Source organism: Pholis gunnellus, assembly GCF_910591455.1.
Source record: "Pholis gunnellus genome assembly, chromosome: 5".
NCBI classification, from domain to species: domain Eukaryota; kingdom Metazoa; phylum Chordata; class Actinopteri; order Perciformes; family Pholidae; genus Pholis; species Pholis gunnellus.
This window is the reverse complement of record NC_136531.1, coordinates 13,079,599-13,101,521: the sequence shown is the minus strand read 5'-3', so window position 1 is coordinate 13,101,521 and position 21,923 is coordinate 13,079,599. Positions and strand designations below refer to the sequence as shown.

Below are 21,923 nucleotides of genomic sequence, written 5' to 3'. Positions count from 1 at the left end.
CTGTAAACAGCTGCTGAAGCCACTCCTCCATAATTTCTACCTCATCCCGCTTCCTTACTTTCATTCATTACATTTAAAAGGTATAATTCGCTTGTCAGAACTGTTAAGAAGAAAAACCTTGTGAACTTAAACTGCTGTAACAGAGTATTTTCTTCTAATATTAGTAACTAAAAAGGTATGAATTAACTTCCTCGTTCCTCTCTACTCAAGTACACAAACTAATAAACAGGTAAGTCATTCAACACCAGAGAGAAAATGTAAAACAACTCAGTAAAATACATTTATTGACAAAAAAAGTCTTAATCCATCCTTTTAATTTTACACACAAAAATATCAAAATACTTTACAGGGTTTTTAATCTGAATAATGTCAAATTAGTTTTGATCAATTCTCTCAAACAAATACACTGTACAATGACAACATGCTTGTCCTTTTTTAAAATTCAGTGCTCATTGCAGTTAATTTCATTTTTTTTTTCAGGGAACAATGCATTCAAAATTATGCATAGTTATTACTTGGTATTTAGCAACACATCTGAGAGACGTCACTGCATTTCATGCAATTCATATCCCAATAGGTAACTCGCTCTCCATCATACCTCGTTCAGAGCCAGGTGCTTAAATGTTAGAATACATAAAAGATACACAGTACGACATTCAGAACATGGATTATCTTGGTTACCCAAACTTCAAAGCTTAAAAGAATGAATGTTTTTTTACACAAACATATTAAAGTATACAACTCTTATTCCAACAAAATTCGAAAAGGTACTAAAAACGATTTACAAATGGGCCCAAAGCGCCCCAGTGCAACATGAGAAAGAAACCGCTTCAGAAATCCTTCGCACCACTCTTCAGTCAAACTCTTGGACGTCGTGTGTCTGGACTTCGCCTCAACTGAGAGGTGAATCATACGGACATACTTGGTCAATTGCAGACCTCCCACATGGAGTCATGTCAACTCGTTGGCTCATGTCTTTATCAACAGAATCAACATTCTCCTTTTGTCATTGCTACAGTATTTATCACAGACTAGTGAGCTGCTAGAAGTTCCTTTATGACGTCTACATTAGCTGCTAACAAAATAATCTAGCACTCAAGATATCACATGTAAGGGAGATCATGTTCAAGATTGCAAACAAGTGAGAAACACAGGAGAAAATAAAATAAAACAATCCCTTACTTTGAGAGTAGCCTTTGTTAGTAAAACTGAGCCAAACAGAGGCATCATATGATAAAGTGAAGTGAAAGGAAAGACACGCTTATCTCTACATTTGCTTAAATTATGAAATGGGCTTAAACGGCCCTGCAGTGAAGGTCAACAGTAACGACACCGGCAATTCACCGTCTGATAACAGCTACACTATGCATCACACACCGCTGCGACAGCACTTTAATAACAGTTTACATCTTGGCCGTCCCCAGCCGTCTCCTATGACACCGCTGTGCAGGCTACACTGTCAGATTCTCCTTAAGTCCTCGTTTCTCAGTTCTGTGAAGCACAAACAACGAAAGAACATTGCATCTGAACACAAAAATTACAATAGAAAATGATTTGACACTTCAGTTACCACTATACGGTTATTCACACATTTCAACTTTTGAAATCATCAGTTAGCTATCAAAAGTATAAATGGGTTTTTTAGGAAGAGTGCTTTCAGTTTACTAATATACCTCTCCTTGTACCCCAAGATAAAAAAACACTATAGAAGAAAGACGACAAGAGAGTATAAGCCTTTGGGCTCATGGTTTCCTCTGTAAATCTAGCATCATTAAGGCATTATCTATCCAGTATTGCTAAAAGAACAACTAGTTGGTGAACATGAAAGGAATATATATGTATGGAAGTAAGGTAAAAAACTGACACTTCAGGAGGAGGAGGAGTGCAAAATATTCACATAAATCAAAGCCTGTCAGTCCCTGGTGGCCTAGTAAGTACCGAGCGTCCTTCATAAAGGTACTGTGTTGATGGCTAATTTGCTTGGTTAGCTACTAACATGCAAAGTGCACACTTGTTTACGAAAAAAAAAACAAGTCATTTCTTACTTACAATTTCCAAATGTTTGGTTTCGTCTGCTTAATCTCGATAGCAACTGGGAAGATATAAAAATCTTTCGGTGGTTTTGAATAAAATCTGGTGCGCAACATTCTTGTTGAGGCCAGTCTCTCGTGGACCACGGCGCCATTTTGGACACGTGGGCTTAGTGCCATTTTTACATTTACATGGGTCAATACCTTTGAATTAACATCAAGATTTTTGGTGGGCATTTATATCCAGTGAAGGCTATTGCGGCAATGACTCAGCACAAATTTTTAACAATGGAAAATGGGTGGCAGAAACATCTGAGGTAAGAACTAGCTTAATGTTGAAATGCCACTAACCATACATCAGAAATGACAGTAAATGTATCCTTTACATAATAAGTGCCTGCGAGAGGCTGCAACATATCGAAGATCTGGATGAAGATTTGGGTGGGGTGAACACAAAGGGAAGACACAATATCAAGGAAGACAGTGGAGGTTGCAAGAAGTGCCAGACGTCTGTGTTTCTCACGGACAGAATGGAAACTCTGGCTCGAGCCACGGTGGGAAACCGTGAACGCTCAGCGCTTGAGAAGTCAGGAAAGAAGCGCTCTGACCTCGAGTTCACACTTCAACCCAAAAGCCTCCACAGCACCTGCAGGGATGAGCAGGAGCTCTGGCTCTGCCTTCATAAGCAGCCCCATTGGTCTAGTTAACAAATTAGTGCAATTTAAGAAGAGACCACTGTATTCATGCTCTCTGAAAGCTGCCTACACAAAAAAACCTATGAGAAGAACCTCTGATATGAAGAATTTCAAAACACGAAAAACTTCACCTTGACGTTTAAGTCCATCCTGTTATACATTCATAAAAGAGGGTGGAAGGTAAAGATGACAGAGAAGGGAACACGTTCAGAAGTCATGTAAGTTGACCTTAGTTCTTCAAGTGGGCTGTGTTGCCCCAATATCTTCATTTGAGCTGCTCCTGTGAAATCAAGAAACGTCACCCAGTCTTGTCTCCACCTTTCTCCCCCGCAGCCTGAAAGTACAATCACACAATGGCTCTTCAATTTCACAACACTTTAATATAATTGGATCACAATTAGAAGTCCTGCAGTACTACTCACCCCAGGCTTGTGAAGTGCACTGTCCTGCAGGCCAAAGAGGCTGCCGCCCTGTAGTGGTGAGGCTGACAGCAGGTTGGGTGACTGGGTGATCATGGGTGAGTTTGGGGTGGAGGTGAGTGCTCCCGTCAGCGTGAGGCGCTGCAGCTCCCTCTGCCTCTGCTGCTGCAGCATCTGGCACACCATCACCTGCTGCTCCTGGTGGATGTAGGTGGAGAAAACAGCCAGTTTATGGGACATTCAGGAACCCTGGGAAAGGTTTTAACATTAACATTAATCTATCTGTAAACTTTAGTAATCTTGTTTACTAAAAAGTAGCATTTCAACTGTTTCATCTCCCCAAAATGTTACAAAAAAACCCTACAAAAACTGGTCCAAAGCCGCTGAACAAGTGCAACTTTCATTGGGTCATCAACACTTGTATAGTGAAACGTCTTGAATGTACCAGAACATGATCTCAAATAAACCCTAAAACACCAGCCACCAAAGAAAGAAGCAGTTTTATGTTTACCAGATGTCCACAGTGTCTGATTGGCTCCAAACTCTACCAGACTTTTACCAGTTTGCAAGTCAAATAGGAACCCTCATGGTGGCTAGTTTCCTGTTGTTCAAAAGGAGTCACACAGTGACTCATAACATCAGCAGCTAGTTAACCTCGAACTACTGGGTACACTGTTACCCCAATGTTAACCCTAAAATGTCATTGCTATGAATTGACAATATTTCACATCCATTTATCATTACCCTTTTGTATAGTTAATATTTAAGCATTGTGCTTCTTATCATTAGCGTCACATGTTTGACGATACATTTTGTCGAAACACTAATGAGAGGAAGTTTCTTAGAGTAAGAAGAAATAAGAAGGAGCACTACTTTTGTATATAGACAAATTACTCCTAATTCTGATTAATTATTTAGAGATTCAGACACAGGTTCAATTTACTTTCATTAAAAGGAATAGTTTGACATTTTGGGAAATACACTTATTGCTGATTGTTAGATGAGAAGATCAGTATTGCTCTCAATTCTGTATATTAAATGTGAAGCTAGAGCCAGCATACAGTTCGCTTAGCTTAGCAAAAAGACTGCAAAGAGGAGGAAACCTCTAGCCTCTGTCCAAAAGTAACAAAATCTGCCTATGGACATTTTTGTCTTCCTGAGTTTATGTAAATCAAATAATGCCAGAATACTCTCAATCACCAGTGTATCAAAAGAGAGAACTCTTGCAGATTCTATGAGAAAATGTACATTGTGAAAAAAACGGGTGAGAATATGACGTGTGAATCATGAAGCGTGAATCATTACAGGAGTGAAGTTCTGTGAGGTGAGGAACTGCTGGAGCTGCTGCTGTTGCTGCTGCTGCTCGAGAAGAAGCTGCTTCTGCTGCTCTGTCAGGAGAGAAGACCTGAAACAAAAGCAACGACACACGGCCACATTACACACCACACGATGCAACACTGATCAGTCCAAACAATTACATTACTTATCCCGGACAGAATGTCAACGCCTTGAACCAAAACAAGAATGTATCTCAAAGTGGATTTCTCCCTCGGCTGATTTAAAGACAGACTTGGTACATACGGGCTCACACTCTTGGGCAGCTGAAAGCCCTGTGCCAGTGCCTGGGGGTTGAGCGGTGGAGGCTGGGGGCGCAAAGCGGGGAGTGTGGGCTGAGGGGCGTTCTGCACAGGAGACTGGATCACACCGTTCAGACTGCCCAGCACGCCGTTCATATTCAGCTGAGGACTTCCTGCCAGGGACGACATGAACCCGCCCACCATGGGCAAAGAGGAGCCGACAGCCTGACCGATTGGCCCAAAGCCATCGCTCAAACCTCGACTCAGGCCGTTCAGCAGGGGCTGGCCGAAGGAGGCGGGGCTCTGCTGAGGAGGAGGAGTACTTTGGAAGGAGAGGGAGGAGCTACTGCGGGACGGACTACCAGAGTGGAGCTCCTGAAACAAACACATGAAAAAGCATTGTAGCAATTTAGCAATTTAGCGCTGAGCTTTTGCTTTTGATGTGAATTCAGTGCTGTTGCAAAGCTTCTATTCCGGTTTTCAAATGAAGCTTCGAATGTCTATCGTCCTATCTTATGACGTCATCGAATGAAAACAATAGTTTGTTTTATTGTGGTTATGAAAATATAATTAATGCCGCTCTTAGTTTGCTGCTAGATTGTCCCGTTAATACAGGTGCGTGCCTCCCTTTGTGTGCATCAAGAAGGAGAGCATTGTTTATGAAAGGCTAAATGCCAACAAATATGGATTTTAGCAGAATATTTTGTTCAATAAAAACAAGTGAATTTTGGAAATGATTACATTTATCTTTTTTAAATGCATTTTTACAGCACTCTGTAGGTATTGGAAATATTTGGATCACACAAGTCAGAAACCCGTACAACGCAGCCACAACTGGAATCTAATTTAAACATCTAAACAGTAAAATACTAATAATATTAGTGTAGCCTGATCTTTATTTTCAACTGTGCAGAAATGCCAGATCTAAACAGAATAAATAGTTGAGGCTTGGAACTACTCAGTACAGTTTTGAATGGTGTGTTCAAGGTAAGAAAGGGTCTACAGGTTCTCACCTCAGACGAGGTAACAAAGGAGGTGTCATTCAGGAAGCAGCTTTTGGACAGGGGACTCTTATTGGTGCTCAGGGGGTCTAAGGAAAAGAGAGGCACAAAGACAGGGTGAAAACTACAAATTGATTCTTTTAATTGATTAATTAGTTTAAATTCCTTACATATCACATTTCCACATCCACAAATAATCACAACATCTTTTCTTTGAATAATTTCTTTGTCCTCTACACTGGATTTTACAACATGTGTTATTTTTGTGCTGCCAGGCATGATTTCATGGGAAATCTGCTGCATTGATTTATGGGATTGCGGGACATTGCTTTAGTTATTAAAATCAGAAAACGTGCCAATTTCCAGTGCAGAAGTTAACAGTCAGTTGTTGTGTCAGTGGAAGGAAAGTTTATTTCTCAAACATCTGCCATTCACTCCTCTCACGCATGTTCACTCATCATTTCCTTGCTGTCATTGTTTGGGGCTGTCAATCATGATATCAGCTGTTCTGATGAGCTGGTCTCCTTTATCCAATGCCACAACGACACAATTACATCGTTAGCCTATCATCCGGCTGCTGTCTCTTTTCATCAGCTTCACCACCAGTGTCTGGACATTTTATTGAACAAGTGTTGCAACTATTGCAAATTTGCATCGCTGCCGGAATGAATAGTTTTGATGCAAAATATTCAGGGAAGAGTATTTTGCACTTTTGCGTTGTATATTTGTCACACCCCCCGGCCTTAATACAGTGATGTTTAAAAATGCTACATACAGGTGACTGTTTTGAGGGGAGGAAGGAGAATAGTAGAGTGTACTACCTGACATCACAGTAATGGTGTGTGTCCTAAGGTTTTGATATGAAAGTGGGTAGAGGAGATAAAGAATCTGACCTTGGGAGGATGACAGGAAGTTGAGCTGGGCAGAGGTGTGCATGGGGCCGTGGGCGGAGTGAAAGTGTGGAGGGAAAGACACGGCCAGATCCGTGTTGAGCAGCTGCAGCCGCTCTTTCTTTGCCGTCAGGCTGAGGATCTGGTCCTGGAGGCGCTGGTTCTCCTGCTGCAGGGAGTGGAGCGACTGGAGCATCTCCACAACTACAAGAAGCAGGGAGGACAGACGTGTCATCTTACAGAAACCGCATTTCAGTGGAGGTCCGCCTCCATTATTTGACTGCATTTTGGGGTGGCATGTGATGCGGACAAGAAGCATCCAAATGAGTTGGACTACAACGTGCATGGGAAGACCACTATATACTAAGTGTGAGTTGCTGTGCTCATCATTTTGAGCTGTCACAAAAAAATTCAACTGAATGATGGATGATGTCAGCCATCAGGACAGAGCAGGATGTCTACTTACTCATCTATACTTGCATCTATGAATCATAGTGACACTAAAGTATTATGAAATGTATTGTATAGCAGATGTTAACCAGTTGTGATGACTGGAATATTATTTATTATGAAATATCCACTTAATACATTCAGCTTTTTCCAGGGGGTCAAAGTAATCGGTAATTAACATAAAATACGGGACTATTTATTTTTCTGTAAATATGTTAACAATTCTAAATATGTCAGTATCTGTCCTAATTGAAAGTATGTTGTTAAAGTCAATAAACAGAGTACTCAGAACTGAATTAATAATTTTCCCATTCATTTAATGTATGCATCAGGATAAATTAGTTATGGTTAAACAACCTAATGCATGGGGGAATGTCTATCCCAAAGAGGGGACAGCCCTACAAATGATGATTGCTAAGTGTCTGACATGTCAATTTATTGCTCACTAGAAACTAATTAGTGTTTATTTCGTCGGCCTACTCATTCGGCCCGCAGAATATTGATGGAAAATAATGCGTTCCGATATTTTGAATATCTAGCAATTCTTCTTTGTATATTGAAGCAACCGTAAACAATTGAGAAACAAATCATAATATTAGGAAGATTTATCAACCCCAAATATGTGCGTAAGACCCTACTAAAGACATACAAATCTGTCAGCGTATTATTAGCAAGGAGCCTACACAACCCGATGCAGGAGTCCGGCCTCACTCACTCACAAAGCTGTGGGTGCTTCGTTGGTTGTGCACTGAGTAACAGTGGCCTAGGATATGTGAAGCTAATATATATTATAAATGGAATGCAGGCGGTGCCTTATCTTCATGCAAGGATGGCAACTAACTCGTAGCTCTTATTTAACATCTTGTTTCATTTCTTTTTTTGTCCCAATTACAGATTTTAACCATCGGTCCTCAGTGGTCTGCCTCCTTGGCGGAGGTTTGAGAGTATTTTCTAGTTAAGGGTCTAGTTATCATTATGGATTTCCCAGGTTTTTTAGGAGTCTGTTTACACCGATATGGGCTAATGAAAATAACATTAAAGATATATTTTAAAGTCCCATCCCCACTGTGTCTGCTTGGAAGAATTCTAGCCCTTAGACAAATATAGTTGATGACCCCTGATGTAATGGAGTCCTAAGATGTCCCACCTTAACAGGTTGAAGAAAAGATAACAAGAGAATGAGGGAGACGTCAATCGCTTTGAGTGTGAACACACCCACACAGTCCTTTTCTGGATTAGGGGTCTAATCAAGAAGAATGTGTAGAAAGACCTAGTTATAATGGTGGACTACAGGTATATGAGGGCTTTAAAAGGTTGGCAGTTTCAATGCAATACCAGTATTACACGCTTACAGTTGCTGCTATTGGAGTTCATTTTAAAATAATATTTGAGAAAATCCTACATGTTTAACTTAGATAAAATAGTTCTGAAACAAACATTTCTAACTCCACCACATTTTTCTATAAACTATTGGCAAAGATGTACAATTTACAGAAATTACACTTCAACCCGGAATAGAAAGTGCTGACATTAACTGGTGGTTCCTGGACTTGCTCTTAGACCTAGTGTTACTTCACAGCAGTGCCATCAGGTCTGAACTAGGAATTCAACCCCATCCTCTAAATGCTTTCGTAATTGATTTTCTATGGAGCCATCAGTGCAGCGTGCCCTGCATCACAGACTGGGAGAACAAACACACTTCGCTTTCATTTCTGCAGAGTGGAAGAGCAGTTAACACTCGTTAGTCGAAAGTGAACTCTCCCTGAGGTACAGAGAAATATATTTAGGTGCAGACTGCAGGGCCTTTCCGTTTACAGAGGATGGGAGGCTAAGATGCATTAAAATGTACATAGTTAAGAGCTGTTACGAGGGATGGGGAGGAAAGAAGGGTCCAAGACAGAGCTCGGGAGAGGCAACAGTGGTAAAACAGAAAGATAACGGTAGAAAAGAATAGGACAAGTAAAAGAAGTATGAGGGAAAATGGAAACAGTGTGACATCACTGGGTGGAGAAACAAAACAGAGCGAAAATAGATTTAAAAAAAAGCAAGGGTCAGCAGATGATGTCCCCAGAGAAAAGTCTGAGTCTGAGCAAGAGTCAGTGAGCAGCCAGGTTCAGGAGACAGCACAACAGAAAGTAGATAAGGAACATGAGATACAAAGCTGCTAGAGCAACGTGCCATCTCTTGCTGTGCTATCGTTTGTCCCCAACAGCGTCTACAGGCACATTCAGTAGTAGTGCTGTACCGAATGTCATTTTGTTTTTACATTCAAAGCGTCTATTGAGGTTTTCTAAAGAAGCTTGGCGTCATAGAATTAACCTCCTCGCGGCTGCATGAACGGACTGGACTGACACATGCACGTGCGAATCACAGACCGTATGTATAAAGATAGATACAGTCTGTGGTGTGGACTGAGCAGAGAGACACAGAGAGAGGGGAAGAGACAGTTGCGTGCAATAGTCCACCTTCCACCTCTCTAAGTTATTAATAACTTACTCAGAACTTTACTTTATCAACCGCCAGCCTAAACACGTGATAAAAAGTCATCGCATCACTAACACACAGCACTGGAATGTAAATCTACAAATGGTAAAAGACTCAGGGTTCCCACAGCTGAATGCAAGTTAGATTTAAGACTTTTTCATGCTACTTCGAAATAAATTTAAGACCAACTTTACAATTACAAAAATGTTTATTGTTATGCTTTCTTGATCTGTGTGACATTAATACGAGAGGCAATCTGTAAATTAAGTAAAAGATAGATGTTACCAATTGGTTTGAGATTTTGAAATTGCAATGTCAGAAAAAAGGAATTAATAAAATCCTACTTCCGAAGTCTTAGCATTTTTGAAAGATTTATTTAAGATATTTTAATACCAATTAAGGCCTTATTTTTAGATTAATGAATTTGAGGCCTTTTTTAGATTTTCTTTTAAAAGGATTCGCGGTAACCCTGAATACTAATATTAGAGTAGACTAATCTTTATCTGCAACTGTGCTGAAATACCGGTTTTAAACAGAATGAATAGACATGCAAAAAACAAAACAATCAAACAAACTGCGCAGCATTGAAATGTTGATTCAGAAATTGAATGTCAACGTTATGAATGAAGCTTCAAACTATTCGGTACAGCCCAACTAAATAGTACCAGGTCACAGAGAGAACTGCACACTGAGAGCAGGTAAACAGAATCTTGTCCAGATTATAAATGCTATTTTTGGTTTTTTTTACCACGTTGAGTGTGACCACTAGCTGTGAGGTGATTTCCCCTTCTCACATTGTTTAATTCAAATGATTGTTTTAAGAGACCTGACAAGATGAAAGTACCCCGTAATTTAGGCAAAATAACCAAATCATTTTTTGAGTTTTGTCTTGGAACCACGTGGTAACCACTGGTTCATGTGACTCACTGTTAACTCCCATCTCTCCATTGCCATGTTTCTCCAGCAGGAGCTCAATGTGGGAGCTGGCTGGAGGGACGTTCTCGGGACGGGCTCTGACTCCTGCACTCAACCCGTCCCTCTGGTCAAACAGAAGAGGAAGACAGCTCATAGGAGACCTACGTGTGGAGGAGGAGAAGAAACAAGGAGTCAGAAAGACATAAGAAGTCATCGCTGCAGCAAAGCTGGGAAACTACCAGCAAAACCCTGTGGCTGTGGTTACTATTTCTTTCTAATCCCCTCAGTCACATTATTCGTTAACCAGCTGCTATTTGCCTTCTTTTCCTGTTACTGGTTACAGAAATAGAAACTGATCTGACAACAGGCTACAGTACAGGGAAACTTTATCCAAATGATGTTTCCTTTGATGAATCAAAGAGACGTGTTTTACTACTCGCTCACACATTTTCAGTAAGGATTTAAAATGGTGTAATGTCCACGACTTAGCATTCAAAATACCAATAAAGATGAAATGAGACATACTGTGAAGAAAAACTCTCTCTTGGTGAGTTCCCCTGACACGGGAAGCGACAGTCGTCGAGGTCGGACTCTGAAAATTAGGACAAAGAGTTGTGAACTTTACCTCCATTCAATGAAAGGTGGTACAAATTGAAGAGATTTAATGCATGCCGGATTCTGACAATGGTGGGAATATATGTGTCAGAAGAGGCATCTTTTAAAGGAAGCTAATCTAAAACTAGCTTCAGTTTCTCAACAAATGCAAATAAATCATGTTGACCTCTGAACCCTGATTTCCCGCTCACCTGGGAGTGAGGACTGGGCTTGGGTCAGTAGTGGTGGCAGTGTCGGGGCTGTGGAGAGACAGCTGGCGAAGGACTGAGTGGAGGTCAGGCTATAGCTGGTGCTGGAACCTGGATGGACCTACGAGACAGTGAACGTCAACATCTGGCCAAAAAATAAATCTCTTTATGCGACTGATACAGGTGAAAAAAAAAGAAAAGGTCAAATAAGAACAGCAGGTGCACAAAATGAGTAAGAAAATAAAATGTCTTGATGTATTAAATTGTTTTGTCTACGGGAATAAATAATTAATAATAATAATAATCAAAAAAAAAAGAAAGAAAGTCAGACAACTGTTACTTCACAGACATATATGACAAGGAAAAGCAGTAAATCCTCACAATTGATAAGCTGGAACTGTGCTTGAAAAATAACTAAATGATGATTATCAATTGTCAAAGTAGTTGCAGATTCTTTTTCTGCGGATCAGCTAAATAATTAGTTGACTAATAGTTTCACCTCTATAATTATGTCGTACTAACAATAACACAACAAGTAGATATAGTCCCAGACAGATAAACACCAGACATGGCAGCTCTGCAGTGGTGCTGATAACAGTTCCCCCTGTGACCCTTCATGCTGACTCTCTGAAATACCTGTGTGTTTGAGACAGCGTTGACTGACGGAAGTGAGAGTGAGGACACGTGGGAAGTAAGAAGTCCTGAGGAGAGAGGGGTGCTACACATGCCCCCTCCCAGGGACAAGGAGGTGTTACACACCCCTCCACCCAGGGAGAGAGGGGTACTGCAGACACCCCCGCCCAGTGCAAGAGGGTCCTTTAGACTGGAGTAGATACCTGAGGGATGGCAAAGATACATTTAGGTAAAAATATATTCATTAATACTTTCATCTCAGAAGTTAGAAGACCCCCCAAAAGACAACAACACATGGCAGCCGAGCGCTCGTGCACACGAGAGAATCAATCTGTAAGTAGGGCAGGAAATCTAGCACTCAGCGATATGTGCAGCACACACAAAAACCACTATCTAGGACAATATTCTGAATTTTAAAACCCTGTGTATGGAAACAGTGGCATGTACTTTAACAGTATCCGATTGCTTATTACAATACACTCTGAGGTTCTGATGTACAGATAAGCTGCAACAGTGGTGCTGACATAGCACATGTGAAATGGAAACATTGCACCACTTTAAAAGCAAGCTGCAAATGAACACAACAAAGTCATTTTTTTTTACACACGCTCGCTCTCACACACACAGGAAGCTAGAGAGCTACCACACACCCACTCACTCACTTAGACTCACCAGAGTTGAGCAGAGAGTTGCCACGGCTGGTGGAAAAAACGCCGGCAGATGAGGAGGAGGAAGAGGAGGAGAAAGAAGAGGACGAAGAGATGGCTGTGGGAGGCAGCGTGGAGGGGAAGGCGGGGTGAGGGATGGAAGATGGGCTCGGGTATAGCGAGGAGGTTAAGGCTGGAGGAGGCGGCACTGCGCGGTGATGGTGGTGGTGGTGCTCCTCTTCCCTCCTCTCTCGGTTCTTGCTGCCCCGTGGCCGCCCTGGGCCGTGGCTGCTCTTCTTGTTGCCGCGGTGCCGCCTCTCTCTGGGCAGCGGCGGAGGCGTGGCTTTGTCCTCCTGGGCCGCCTCCTCCAGGATGGGCGGCGTGCTCAGTTGAGACGGCTTACAAAGACTCTTGGAGGGCTTGTAGTCCCCGGAGGAGGAGATCTTCCGGATCTTGCTACTGCTGCCCAGCCCCGACGAAGAGGTGATGCGCATGATGGACCCAAAGGTGGAAATAGTGACCTTGTTCTCGAAAGGGCTCGAGTTGCCCTCCGACCTGTCGTGACCCTGTGACCCTGCCAGTGGGCCATCAGCAGGAGTCAAAGCTGGTGGCTTGTGGTATTTACTGTCGTCCTCCTCATCTTTGTCCACATCCTTTTCATTGTCCTCTTCGTTCTCCTCCTCCTCCTCCTCCTCCTCCTCCTGGACTGCTGGCCTCCTGTGGCGCTCCTTACGCTCCTCACCACTGTGGTCGTCGGCCCCTTGGTCCTGTTCACGCTCCAGGCGCGAGGATGATGAGAACGAATGGAAATCCTGAGCGGAAGACAGTGAGCCACCTCCAATAGAAACACAAAGTGATAGTCAAATTTAAATACACTGCTATACTTAGACTTGATGTCAACATTTCACTCTGTCTCCTCTTTCATTCTGCACATTGTACCCGTGTTGAATGGACTGGAGGAGCAGGAGGAGGAGGAGCAGCTCTTGCCAGTGCTTCCCGTCTTCTTACTGCGATGACCGTGACTGTGTGAGCTCAGCTTCTTGGACTTTCCTTCACTGTCCTTGCTGCTGTGGTGACTGGAGGATATCTTTACCAAAACACACAGGTTATAACTAGATTAGCTCGACTACTTGTCAAAGTGCCCAGCATGTCACAAGTCATCCTGTGGGTTGGCTTTTCATACCTTTTCGATACTGCTGGTCGTCACTGAAGAGCCCAGGCTGTCAGAGGACTTCTTGTGGCGCTCTTTTTGCCGAATCTTGTCCTTATGACTCTGAACAGACATAAATACACAGGGCTAAGGCATGTTAAGACTCAAACCAGATCCTACGAGGAGTTATTTTATTTTTTTTAATGCTATTTTTGTACCAAATCTCCATTTCAAAAACCTTACAATTTTAAACCACAAAACACTTTAAAAAAAAAATTAACAGCAATAGTTCTGAAATGATATTGTTACTCTAACACAAGCGGACAGACAAGAACTTCACCTCTGTAAAATTGTTGAACGTTTAAATTTACATTAGAAGCTTACTGGTCAAAGAATGTGTAAAACCACATATTCAATGCAAACCTTTGGTAATTAGCACACTTGGCCCTTACAGTTACACCCATCAACACAAGCGCTTACCTTCCTCTGTCTGTGGTGATAATGTTTGTCTAGTGGTGGAGAACTTGAGCGACCCCGGAGATGACTGAAGGAGCTACTGGTATTTTCACTGGAGCGTAACTTCTTCTGCTGTAAAATCCAAAAGGAAAAAGTAAGCAAACAAATAAAACCTAAAAGCTGCGGGGCGTCCTTCACCCCCGGCCTTTTCAAGCTGAAATAGAGCCGGTCGTGGCGCACAAGGGTATCCTCCAACACCGAGCGGCCAACTAAACTAAAGTTTAGTTGGCTCAATTTGATTATTAGGCTGCTGAGACTCAAACATACAAATAAACTACTCGTTTGAGGACGTGGTAATAAAAAGTTTAGCAGTTATGTTTACTGTTAGCTGGCAGAGTTAACACTTCACAGTGCATTTAAGAGGGGATTATGGGTAAGGACTTTTATCTCTGATGTTTGTAGCTGATACCATTTTCTCATCAATAATTGTTAAAACTTCAATAACTCTTTAATTTCTTGATTTATGCGATGTGTTGTGCGATGATATTAGTTTGCAGCCTTTAGACTGTTGTCCATCTTACCATTTTGTTGTAGTGGTGCTTGCAGTAGCCGCAATACTTCACGTTGTCAGCTTCTGGGCCTTCCTCCTCGCACAGCAGACCTGCCATCTGAGCACTGAACGCAGGGTGTCACAGGGTCAGACAGGAGAGGAAACAGGAGAGCACACACAGACACACACACACACACACACACACACACACACACACCTGAGTCACCTGAGAGCTTTTGTCATTGATCCAGACAGGATGGATCAAATGTCGGATCTCTGCACACAGAAATCTGTGCTGTACAATATTCCAGGATTGATTTTAGCCTCGAGTTTTCAACTTCTGCATTGTGATAGGAATTAGCTGCAGCTTACACATTATAATATATTTAATAATAATAATTAAGGCACAAAGCAAAGAAATAGAAATGTAAGGAGATAGGGTGGTAGAGTGGGAAAAGTAGTGCAGACAAATACAGCTCAGGGAAACGCATATCAGCATCTTGAGGCCACCTGTGGACGGCAGCAGGCCATTCATTCTGGGGCTGTTTCACAACTAATTGCATCAGTCAACAAGTAAAATCAATCATGTGCATCTAAAATCACATTACGCCTTGATCGTAGTTTTTTGTTATTGTGCGACTTTGGTGAAATTTGAAATCCGCACCGGTACATTACTTTGCTTCCGTGCTCGTGTCTGTTTTTCAAAACTGGGAGTGTGCGGAGGTAATACACTGAAGTACCTCATACAACCCCACTGAACTATCCCTTTAAGACTCACCAGGTGACGTGGAAAGCTTGTCTGCAGCCCTGTCTGTTGCAGGTCATGCAGGCTCCGCAGGCCGCCTTGCTCTCTCTCCCGTGGTCCTCACAGATGTAACAGGTCTGGTGAAGAGGGAACAGAGACATATCAGTTATTAGCATTATTAACAGGTGCTACATTGCCCTGTAGATGAACTAAGTGCACACAAAGCCCTTGCCATTTCAAAAAACTAAAATGCAGATTCATGTGGAAAGCTGAGTAACGCTCATTCATTCATGTTATTTGGCTATTCAAGAGAACCATTGTGATTTAATTCCACAAAGTTTCATTCTCCTTACTTTGAGTCCAGAGGCAGCTATACTGTAAACGATTAGGACGTTTTGCTTGACAACAGATGGAGCTTTCCAACAGAACGCAGTTTGCTCAGTGCTTCCAGCTTTGCACAGCAAAACTGTTAACCAGATGTTTGGGAACGTCGAATGAAAAAAAAGCTGACACTGAAGAGCTCGTGGCTTGTCGTGCATTTGTTTTCAAAACAGAGCTTTTACTTTTGTATCAGGATGGTACTCAAATCTAAAAATGTATTTCCTCCATCATTTCCTTCTAGTTGGTATACAATTGGTTTCACGATAAACTGCGGGGGAACTTGCATTGATGCAGCAAAACAAAAACAAACAAAAAAAGATTTTTGGAAATTATTCATTTTAGAGCTCAAGGCTGGAATCCTTGCCTCCAGCATGACAGCAGCATCAGTCTTCACTGACATGTTAATGTGCACACAAAACACATGCAAGCATACACATGTGATCACACACACAAGCAGACAAACGCATGCACGCACACACACACACACACACACAGCTTTTGTACTTCTTCCTCAGCTTGTCCCCAGTGAGCGGGGCAGACTGCTGGTGGGGGGGGCAGAAGAGGCCTAGCAACAGGTGCAGGACAAAGGAACAGCGGGCTCTTTACCTTTTTTGCTTCAGCCCTTTCTCTTCCCTTTCCTCGGTCTTCCTCTACTCCCGACATCCTTACTCTGCTCCCTGTTCCCCTCGGAGGATGTCGGCTATGTAATGAAAGGCCGGAGACATAACTACACCAAGCGTGTAAAAGGAAGAGTGGCTTCTCAAGTTTTCCCTGTCCATTGTAACGCTGTCTAGGAATGCAGGCAGCAAAATCTGGATGAATGGCTCCGACAGGGAAAGCTGCATGCAATTTACTGTAGCTGACACAGTAATATGACACCAGGCACTCAAACACTCACATGTGTACATTTATATGCAGGCATGCACACAGACACGCTCACATTACATACACACAGCACGTCAGCCGCTGGCTGCTAAGACTAATGAGTACATGCGTTAAATATTGATTTATTTGTAATGTGCATGGCTTTGAAAAGGCCTGCTCTGATGCATGCTGGATACACCAGCGCTCACTACTTCTGCTAAACACAGTCTGCCAAAGGCTAAACAGACAATAAAAAAAACTAAATGTATGTAAGTAATGTATGCTAATGCTATAATGGTCTTAAACTAGTTTGTGGTTTAACGGTTTGCTTTAAAAAGTGAAATAAATACACATAAGCGGAATATTTCAGTCTATCTAAGCATGACTGCATATATGATGAAGGATATGTTCAGTCTTTTGTCCATATGTGGTGTTACTCTGCACGTTAGGACTCTGTGTGAGGTCCTATCTTTGGGTTTTGTCTGTCAGTATGCAGAATGAAACCGTTTCATCATTGTTCATTTGTTTTACAAACACACACATTACATGATTAGACCTGGAGATGCTTCTTTGTCAGATACTAACAATTCATGACGCTCTGTACTACTTCACTAATGATTATTTTTATGAACTGTTTTTTAATAATCAATTCAGCATTTTGGTGCCCTGGTGTATTTTGTGATGAACTGTTACACTTACGTTTTTGTTGTTCCTCTCACTCGTCTCATCCATTTTCTACTTAAAAAGGGACAGTTTCATGGAACTATGGCTGAAAGCAAATAGCTCCTACGTGAAACTGCTCACACAAGGTCTGTGGATTATCTCGAGCAATCGGGTCAAATGTATTTTTTATTTTGCCGCTTTAAGCTCCACAAGCCGAGTGCCATCTAGTCCCATTTTATTGGAGAGAAGGCAGAAATCTCTAAGGCCAATATCTCCAAAACTAGACGACTCAAGATCAAAACAATCTAGATTGATAAACAGCAACACAGGTAAGAGGAAGAATATGTATTTTTGATTTTGAAGTGAACTGTCCCTTTAAGATGAAAATCTCCCACGTTTCCCAGAATGACTTTTAACAACCTCCAGAGAGCAGACGCGACCTTGTGGGTTTGTACGGAGCATGTAGGTGGAGTGATGGTGATGTGGTGGAGAAAAACATTTTTTTTCCGGTTAAAGGAGAAATAAGAGTTGTGCCGTTTCCCGGATGACTTAAAGCTGCCTTTGTTGTAGCTTCTGTCGTTGGTGGAGAGTTTATGATGGATTTCTCTCTGTGGGATTTGTGACACTGCAGAAAAAAGTGTTTCCTAAAACAAAGGCACTGCTCTGTTTTTCAGGAACTGACACCAAAGCTGATATTTTCAGTTCTATTTCCAACTGATCGTGAAAGTGGCAATAGACATGGTCTAGACAACGTTTTTTTTATTTAATTCATCACTATGAAATAAATGATGAATATAGATAGCTATAGAATAATGACAACATCTGCGTTTAGATTGGTTTCCATAATCCTTGGTTTCACGATGCAATTCTCTCTGGAAAAATAAAGGCTCGATTTAGGGCACAAAGGAACTGTGTCAACAAAAGCAGGAAGAGCAGAGCACTTTTGTTTTCCCCGCTAGCTATTCCCACTCTAAGTGAAGAAAGGTTTATTTCAATTGCTCTGAAATTAGACCAAGTTTGAGTTCAGATACCAAGACTTTACGTTTTCCAAAACCTTACTTCTAAAACAAACGTTCAACAGAAATATCACTGAGAAAAATAATAATAATCAAACATCTGTATGAGAACATTGCCGAAATAAACTTCAAGAGGGAACAGGTAGAGCAAATATGAATCGGACCAATCATTTGGTGCAATTTGGTGCAGATTTTTTCAAAACAAACCTCGTTTGGTTGGAAAGTATCGATGTTCGATACCCGGTCATAGATGCTTGTCTGCTAAAGGGTGTTTATATGTGTGTACAGCCGCTCCAGATGACATGTGGACACCATTCTCTGGCCATCCAGAAATACAAACACCTTTCAGAATATCCTTAATATAAGTTTAGAGACAGGGCACCACACCCCGAGGAAGTCCTGTAGACTAAAAACTGTTCACTTCACAATGTGTTACAGGTTTTATCCAGTCAACAGTGTGTGTGTGTGTGTGTGTGTGTGTGTGTGTGTGTGTGTGTCAGTACCTTGATGTATCTGTCATGCGGGACGTACTGCAGGATGATGGGCTCCATGGTGAGGACGTTGGCAAACTGAACCTCCGGGATGTAGAGCGCGCACACAACGTGTGCCCAGCCTGACGGAGAGATTGGCAGTAGATCAATGACACTATGAGGTTTCTTATGAATGAAGCGGAAATCTGTTCAGTGCACTGAGAGAAACAGCAGGGTGTGATTTACCTCCGCTGTCTGTCCTCTTGAGGGCACCATCTTTGTGGGGACACAGCTCACACCTCTGAGGCAGGACAGGAGAGAGCAGAGCTTGTAGTGAGCGTGGCATCGATCCTAACGGGTGAAGCAGGAACGGATGGGTGTGCTTCGTGTCGTGTCGTGTGTGTTGGCATACTCACCACGCGTGCCGCCCTCTCCTGTGATTCGCACTTCCGACAGAACCACGGACCGGTGGGAACCTGGACAATGCCATAACATGCTGGGATGGAGAAAAACACACACACACACACACACACACACACACACACACACACACACACACACACACACACACACACACACACACACACACACACACACACACACACACACACACACACACACACACACACACACACACACAGGTTAATGGTACTATTTTGATACATATTCCATTTTCTACCACAACGTATTTTACACACATCTCTTATATTGTGTTGTTGCATCAGTACCGTTAAGTGCTGCTGGCACCTTGGTCAGGTAATATTTGAAAGAAGAAATGTAGCCAGTTGGAACTTCAATTTAAGATTGAATATGAAATAAATGGACCCTATGAAGACAGCTCTCAACTCAGCCTGCTGTGTCAGCTTCTAACTAATCTTTCTTTATTACATTTTATAGCACTTTCGCTGACTTTACGGGAACAAAGTCATCTCTACTTCAAAAAAAAAAAAAATCAACCTGCAGATGAGGAAAGTCCGCCAGGCACAAATCTACAGCAGCCTCCGAGAGAGTTGGTCCAACAATCAGTGGCAGGGCTGATTTCTGCTCAGAAACACGAGCCTAGAAGTTAAAACTGCTACACTTGTTTTGTCTCCTTAAAAAGCAACAAAGCAAGTGGACACAAGGCAACATAATGTCCAAACCGGCGGGCCTCGCCGGGGCTGTTTTTGTCGCAAAAACACGCCTCTTGCAGTGTGTCGTGAATCCAAACCGGGCCAGACACGCACGCACGCACGCGCGCACGTACGTACACGGACCTGAAGTGCCATCAAGGCGCCATCCAGACTCGGTGTCACACTCTGCTGCTTGGCCCTGTGTGTTTAATCATGTGTGCGGAGAGGAAACAACAAACAGCACGCCTACCTACCCCTCCCACACACACACACCACACGCACGTAGACAGCGATGGACCTACTAAGAAACCTACCGACCTTCCAGCACCTCTGGCTGCCTCCAGCCGCCACAGCTACCCAGTAATTACGCTCTATCGGCGGCTAACGTTACCTTGGTGAACGGCGACGCTGCAGCCGTGTCCATCACAGTAAACAAGAGGGTTCTCTGCCCAGCCTCGCTCGTCTGAACACACGCAGCAACCTCCAACCATTTCCCGCATGCTGCTCCCATACGAAGAAATGTATTTCCCCTCCCGGTAACGGCTCAGACCTCACCCAGGCCTGTCAAGTGGACGTCCCGCACTTTAACGCCGCGCCGGGCATAGCCGTGGGCCGCTTTCGTCGCGCACTTTTAGCGCTGCGGAGAGGCGAAATCTCGGCGTGGGGTTTGTGGTGCTGCTGCTGCTGCTACGTTTTTTCCGTGATGTCCTCCCCGTCCCCATAGAACCGATGCAGTGCGCATGCTCAGACTTGCTCTTTTGGTTCGGAATAAGTCACAGCAAAAGGTAGCAAGTTATTGTTATTTTGTGGACACGAAGCCCCTTTTTCGCCGCGTGTTTTCAGACTGCAACATTATTTTTGAAATTCTCATCAATGTGACAATATGTTGTACCTAAAGGCGTGGAATAGTTCTATAAATTAGATTAGTAAAACATGTCGAGCAATTCAGTCAAAACCGCTGGCTGCACTGTGTTTCTCTATCAAGTTTGTTTCAACAGCACCATCTTCAGGATTTCCACAGAATAACGGGAACAAGATTACAAGCTATTTCACCATCCGATGTGCTGACCTAAAATGCAAAACATCCAGTGTGAATGATACACCTGTGTGTATATGAACATTTCATTTGACTTTTTTCAGATTCGTTCCATTTTGGTGTAAGGTTAAAATGACCCACAAACAGTTATCTAAATGAATCTTGTATTCTTCCTCTATTTGTGGGCATCACTCTTTCCAGTTACAGCCAAAACAATAGGAATACATTTAGATTCAAATTCCAGTTTGTCAAACTGACCCGTAGCTTACTGAGGTTTCATGACTCAAACTTTATTTGATTCCTTGGTTGCTCTTAAGGTCAGTGCACAACAGTGTGTTGTTGTTCCAGTTAAACTACATCAGCATGGATCTCATTCAGATTTTTGGCTAATAAGTTGGCTTCTATAATTCAGTCAGCAGATGTCACTAGAAGCCTCTCGTTTTGACTGGACTGCTTTATGACTTCTGTCTCGACTGGCTGAGTAAACTCTGTCTGACAGGCCGGTTTTATGGTGGATACTCCAGAAACACACACAATTTGGAAAAAAACAGGGCCGTTTGAACATAGTGCAATTCCCCCTTTTGTTCTTTTTGTTCAGGGGTGATGTGTCAAAATAATATCCTATATGAGTCCTTAGGTTTTTTCTTATCCTCCTACATTAGCACAAACTTGCCTGACTTCCATTTTAGCTTTACACTTCAGCACTTCTTACTCAACAAACTACTCAGAAGAAAAATACCCTGAAGTCAACCTCTTATTACAGCTAGAAAAAAAAGAGAAGCAGCAAATGGATGACTGGGCTTTTTAATCTAAAGTATGGACATGAAGCTGTCATGACAGTTTGCCTCACAAGTGTCACTTCTCATCAAACCCAAAGAGAGAAAAGGGAACTGGCACTGATGGAGAGGACAGATAGCGGGGTGGCAGCTGGATGAA

General features: G+C 42.5%; 1 protein-coding gene across 1 annotated transcript; it reads right to left on the bottom strand.

Annotated features, from left to right (window-relative positions):
- Window positions 1-284: 284 nt before the first annotated feature.
- On the bottom strand, window positions 285-20,451 carry LOC306695637 (protein AF-17-like; the record flags this gene model as incomplete). The annotated part of the gene is made up of 20 exons (XM_079158936.1): window positions 285-3,059; window positions 3,148-3,342; window positions 4,450-4,549; window positions 4,726-5,096; window positions 5,735-5,811; window positions 6,616-6,816; window positions 10,474-10,622; window positions 10,987-11,053; window positions 11,268-11,385; window positions 11,901-12,100; window positions 12,570-13,379; window positions 13,484-13,631; window positions 13,728-13,817; window positions 14,175-14,282; window positions 14,732-14,825; window positions 15,479-15,582; window positions 18,873-18,982; window positions 19,086-19,140; window positions 19,256-19,335; window positions 20,343-20,451. 20 exons carry the CDS (start codon window positions 20,449-20,451, stop codon window positions 3,024-3,026), a joined length of 3,222 nt encoding a protein of 1,073 aa, XP_079015062.1. The 3' UTR covers window positions 285-3,023.
- Window positions 20,452-21,923: the final 1,472 nt, after the last annotated feature.